This window comes from Sinocyclocheilus anshuiensis, unplaced genomic scaffold, assembly GCF_001515605.1.
Source record: "Sinocyclocheilus anshuiensis isolate Anshui unplaced genomic scaffold, SAMN03320099.WGS_v1.1 scaffold209, whole genome shotgun sequence".
In the NCBI taxonomy this organism is placed as follows: domain Eukaryota; kingdom Metazoa; phylum Chordata; class Actinopteri; order Cypriniformes; family Cyprinidae; genus Sinocyclocheilus; species Sinocyclocheilus anshuiensis.
This window is the reverse complement of record NW_015540880.1, coordinates 645,244-650,711: the sequence shown is the minus strand read 5'-3', so window position 1 is coordinate 650,711 and position 5,468 is coordinate 645,244. Positions and strand designations below refer to the sequence as shown.

The 5,468-nt window shown below is 35.3% G+C and overlaps 1 protein-coding gene across 1 annotated transcript in view; it reads right to left on the bottom strand.

The window, feature by feature from the left end:
• Window positions 1–3,499: 3,499 nt before the first annotated feature.
• The window catches only part of LOC107688400 (deleted in azoospermia-like), an 8,111-nt gene continuing 6,142 nt past the window's right edge, over window positions 3,500–5,468 (bottom strand). Inside the window, exons 9-10 of the mRNA XM_016486058.1 lie at window positions 4,753–4,829; window positions 3,500–4,681 (exon numbers count right to left, since the gene is read on the bottom strand). Coding sequence (XP_016341544.1) covers window positions 4,785–4,829 — 45 coding nt within the window. The 3' untranslated portion in view covers window positions 3,500–4,681; window positions 4,753–4,784. The remainder of the gene's footprint in view (window positions 4,682–4,752; window positions 4,830–5,468) is intronic.

Below are 5,468 nucleotides of genomic sequence, written 5' to 3'. Positions count from 1 at the left end.
TATAATACAATTTTCTGATTTGTCATAAAAAAAGTAAAAAATTTGATAAAATATTGTGAAGCATTTTCACTAGTTGTCTCAGACTCACTGTTCAAGTACTATGGCAGTACCATGGTAGTTATGACAATATGTGGTATATTATTATCACTGTACCATGTTACTGCCATAATACTTTTTTGTGGAAACCGCAACAAAAATTTTTTTTTAAATGTATTTATTTTTTTAAACTGCTATCTGAATTGTGAATGGGTTTGACAGTAAATTGGAGTCTTTGTAGACATGCAACTATCCAGTCCAGGTATATGTATGCACATATTTGAAAGTTTGTGTGTGAGATGTTAGTAGGTCACTATCGCAAGAGCAGGTTGGAATGGCTGAATATGAAAGTTGATGATAGCACACTCCCCTCACATTTCACAGGTTCGTAATCATCTCTTACTTCATTCCTCTCGCTTCCAATCTCTCACCTCTGCTATATTTCTCTCTCTCTCAGAGTTTGACTGCTTAGCCTGTCACTCATATCAGCCTCGGAGCCCCACTGTGAGTGAGTGTGTATGTGTGTGTGAAATACTAACCGAAGGTCATTTTCTTCCGGCAGTCGTCTCACTTGATCCCATCATGTGCGAATGAACAATATGTGCCTGTCCTGAAGAGTTTTTTGCTTAAAGTCAAGATTGAAGCTGTATTCTCATATATTTATATTTTTAAATCATACAATACAAACACACATTTTGTAGTATAAAGCATCAATGAATGTGCATGTTTCATAAGAAATATTAACATTGCTAAAGCACAATTTAATAAATTCCTGCCTGTGTGTAGCACCTGCGGCTCTGTGTCAGCAAAGGATCCCAACATTAGGAAAGAGCAACTAAAGTTGCATTTTAGATCATTTCAGTGATTGAACAGTTTGAGCGGCATATTTCAGTGCAGATGGTATTGTGAATGAAATGCACACTTTCACAAAGGCTAATAAAGCAGGGGCATCAGCAAACCACTGTATATTTGAGCACATTTGATCTCATTTCACATGCAAAGACGGCATTTAAATTCAAAAGGAAAAGAAGTGAAAAAGTCCACAACAGTCCAAAAAACAAAACAAAAACATTTTCCCATTAATTGTAATGTCATAGGGAAAATTGTCATGATAAATTATTACTATTTTAAGTGCAAAAAATGTGACTAATATTATAAGCAGACCACATAAAATATATATACACTATGACCCTTTAGTTGTTTTTTAATATCTTTAGGGTTTGTTTAAAAAACCACTACATATGAATTATACAAAGCCATGCACCCTGTTTCGTGCATGCAGATGAAAATGTTTTTTTTTTCTAGCTTGACTTACATGGAAGTGTGACATTCTTTGATATTTATGCTGTTCTCTATTTGCACATATACATGCACAAACTCAGTCTTTGAATTAGAAGAAAGCTTGAACTTTATAGTGACTCATATCACATTCAATGGCAAATACAAGCGTTTATTACAACTATAATGAGAACATGGGAAGAAAAGAAACAAGATGAATCAGAAGAGAAGAAGGCAGTGACTTTTGGGTAGAAGCAGTAAACTGACATAGTGTTAGATTAGGGTACAGTGACAGAAAGAAACTACACAAAGTGAACATACCTGCTGCTGTTGTTCTTTGATTGTCTCTCTCGATTTGAGTCTCCTCTGTCGTTTCTTTCTCCCCTCTCCGGTTTCTTTCAGTTTTCAGTCGTTTTGTCAACTCTCGTGCCCTCGCTTGTGTGTGTGAACTGGAGGCAGGTGAGCGGATGAGGAGCTCAGGCGACTCCTTTCCTTCAGCCAATACAGCGCGGTGCGAACGAGACTCCTCCTGCTCCCTCTCTTTTCTCTCTCCTCTGAGACGGAAAGGGAACGATGCTCTCCGATGTTTCAAAATCGCTCTCATATCGTCTCTCGACCGCTTCATCAACATCGTACACTTAAACTACAGTGAGTTAAAAAAACATACACTAAAACCCAGAAATGTCTGACTAATGGTACCATAATAAACCAAAACCAAAAATGCCATGTTGACTTCAAAGTATTACGTTATACAATGAATCTTTGGATATAAATCAGTTTCTTCATTCTGATTCTTCATTCATTAAATACAACCCTACATTTTTTTTTTATTAAAATCCTCTAGCGCCACCACGAGTCCACTTTATGCGCGTTTTTATTTTAATTATTTTCAAGATTCTATTATTTTTGTTCTATGGATTCCTGTGTAAGGCACAATAATCCTGATAAAAACAAGTTTTTATTTTTTTTTTTTCATTTATATTTCATACTTTGTATATTTCCACCGTACAGATTATTGTTCAGGACAATAAACATAACCGTGTTATGAAATTCAAAGAGACAAAATAACGGAGTTATTCTATATCTAGCAACATACATTTTTGATTTGAACTTGTCGTGGAACAAACTATCTTCTCAAATTTGTCAATAAAGCTCAAGAAGCAGAGTTCCAGATGTCAAAATAAGACTTTATTGTCACAGCAACAAAGCCGAGATGACGGCCGCCGCATCTGAGTCTTTGTCCGTCCAGGCACCCATATTTATACCTCTTTCCCTTACCAAAGTTGGTAGTTCCGGTTTTTTATTGGTTATGCCTGTCTGGTTTGCCACAATTTATTACTAGCACACCTGGTCCATCTTTTAATGGTGGAATTTGGCCAAATCATCAACCATTTTTTAAAAACTTTAATTTTGCCGCTTCCCATTGGTTGGCAGTGGTCCCATGAGACATACATCAAATCTGTTTACTCGTTACTGTCAACTTCTGGAAATCACCCAAAGTTCATTGGGTTACTCAAGTTCACTGGCACAATCCAATGGAAAATCACTGGTACTGCCCAATGGAAGGGCCCTTATACATACAATCCTCATTAAGACATCCAGCATTGGGAATAACTCAACATATTGATTAGTATATTGATTACTTTCATGATTATACATATTTTAAGCAAAATAATACCATATTGAGTAAATATCATAATAGGTAATAGAATTACACAAACTCTGTTCAGTTTTGAAGAGTAGGCTACTAAAATGACTAATGTCAAAGTCCAGAAGTTGTCAGGTCGAAGCGGTCTTAACTCCCAAGTGAATGTGATGTTTGTTAAATGTTAACATTTATAGAGTGGTCCATGTTAAAGCATATTCATGTGTTTGAGAAGCGGTATTAAACTCATATTTAATGTGAATAAACCATGACCAATTCATAATTTAAAAGTGTTTCAGGCCAGACAATACAGGGGATGAGAGGCCAGCACATACTACAACATTCCACAGCAACAAACAATAGGATTCTCCAGAAATTTCTCCTTTAAGTTACAATAAAATGAGTTCCAAGAACAATCGATCAAAAATGGAGCTCACAAACTAGTTACATTTTTTTTTTAAATTAAACCTGGTGCCTATTACAATAAAAAAAAAAGCAACCTTAAAGCAAAAATAAGTTAATTCAACTTTTTTATTAACAACAAAAACAGCAAAACCGTACAATGCTAACATCAAAATCCAAAACATATATATACAAAAGGCAAACCCAGAGTACAGTGATTAGAAGCTATCAGACTATGGTACAATATAGACCACAACTCCCATGAAGCCATGGGAAATGAGGAAATAAAACTGCAATATTTCAATACAAGCCAGTCAGAGTTGGTTTTTAAAAGTATCTGATGAATATGCTACAGCTATTAAATCAAAGCCCCCCTTAAGAAAAACCTATAAGAACAGTGCAACTCCATGGATAAAATGACAGTGCTTTGTGTTCAGAACAACAATACCCGTAACTTTACAAACCTTCAAAAAAAACAAACAAAACCCCAATCAAAATGAACTGGTGCAAAAGAAGTGCTGGAAAAATAGAAAAATGCAGTACGACTGTGTTCACAGTGATATCAATATTCCGTCATCGCTTTCATTTAAAACAAGTCAACTGTCCAGTGACCTGCTGTGACTTACAGGGCTCAGTAAAAAAATTTATTGTAATTTTTTAATTAATGCAGTGATCTTATTTAAACCTCTTAACTGCACCAACATAGAAAAACAGTGTTAACGAAAAATTGATGGAAGTACAGTGTTGACAACTGATGAAAGCAGATTTAGAGTAAAAAAAGGAGGGGGAAGCCACTGTACCCTGGTGCTCAATAACCAAACAGAGAAAATCCAAACATGTGCCCCGAATGTGAAAACCCCAAAATAAAACTCTAACAGTGAACACTTACCAGCCTAAATGAGTAAACAAATGAACATAGGTTTAAAACAACACACTGAACATGTCAGAACAGTTACCTAAATGCATACAGTGCATCACCAACAGTGAGTCAAACTTTAAAATAAGCAAACATAAAATATAAATATGTATTTGTGAGCTTAAAAGTGTCTTTTAAGTTAGTTGGCCATGACAAAGAAAGAAAAACAGACAATACAAAAAAAAAAAATGGGTTGAATAAGCAAAAGCAAACAAAGCTTGTCAAATGTTTCAGTGTGTGGATGTGTGAGGCATTAGGTTACAGTATGATCATAAATCAGTAATTCCCTCAAAATACACCTTCACATCACACCCAGGGTGACCCTATCTGCAACGGTGTTTCAAAGCACAATGAAGTTCACTGCTTGATCTCCAAGTTGTCCTCTGCTTCTATGGGATTCTACCCTAAGAAAAAGAAACAAAGTGACTCTTGAGACTAAAGACTGTATCTTCATTTTAGGTGCACAAAAACTTACCAAGAAAAGGAGTCTGTGCTAGTGGTTGAAGGCTACAGAAGGGTTAGCAAAGTCTGGACTCCACAATCCACATAATTCTGAAAGAGAGCCACACATACACTCTTCTTATATTGATGAGCTTTTCAATTTTAGCATACTTTTTTCCCTTCAGGTGTTTGCAATTTTCATATTAAGCCAGCACTGCCATCTAAAGGCTTACCACAGAACGTAATATGGGTACAGAGCACTTCATTAACCATGGATAATAAAGACTGTATGGTTGCAGTCTTGTGGCACATTGTGATTGACATGTAATCATGACATGTTTCAAGTTCTGAGGTAGTTGCTCAGAGCTACTCTTCACACTTGTGGAAGTAATGAAACTATGATAGTGTCGATCCGGTTCATTGCCTAGAGCCCTGAGAGTTCACATCACTAATATCTCATGGTTTTATTTGAGATAAGGTACTGTCATATCACACACACACACACACACACACAAAGAAACTCAAAAGGTTTTCACTACAACTCGCCGAAATGCTTTTTGTTTTACCTTGAAATTGATAAAAATATTACTATTGTATAGTAAAATTTACTTCTCAAAGAAATACTAATACAATTTAAAAATTTAATGAAAAACACACAAATTAATTGTCACAAACCATAAGCATCAAAATGAAACAGAAAAACACAATTGGTTTAAAAAAAAAAAAAAAAAAAAAAAAAAAAAAAAGTTT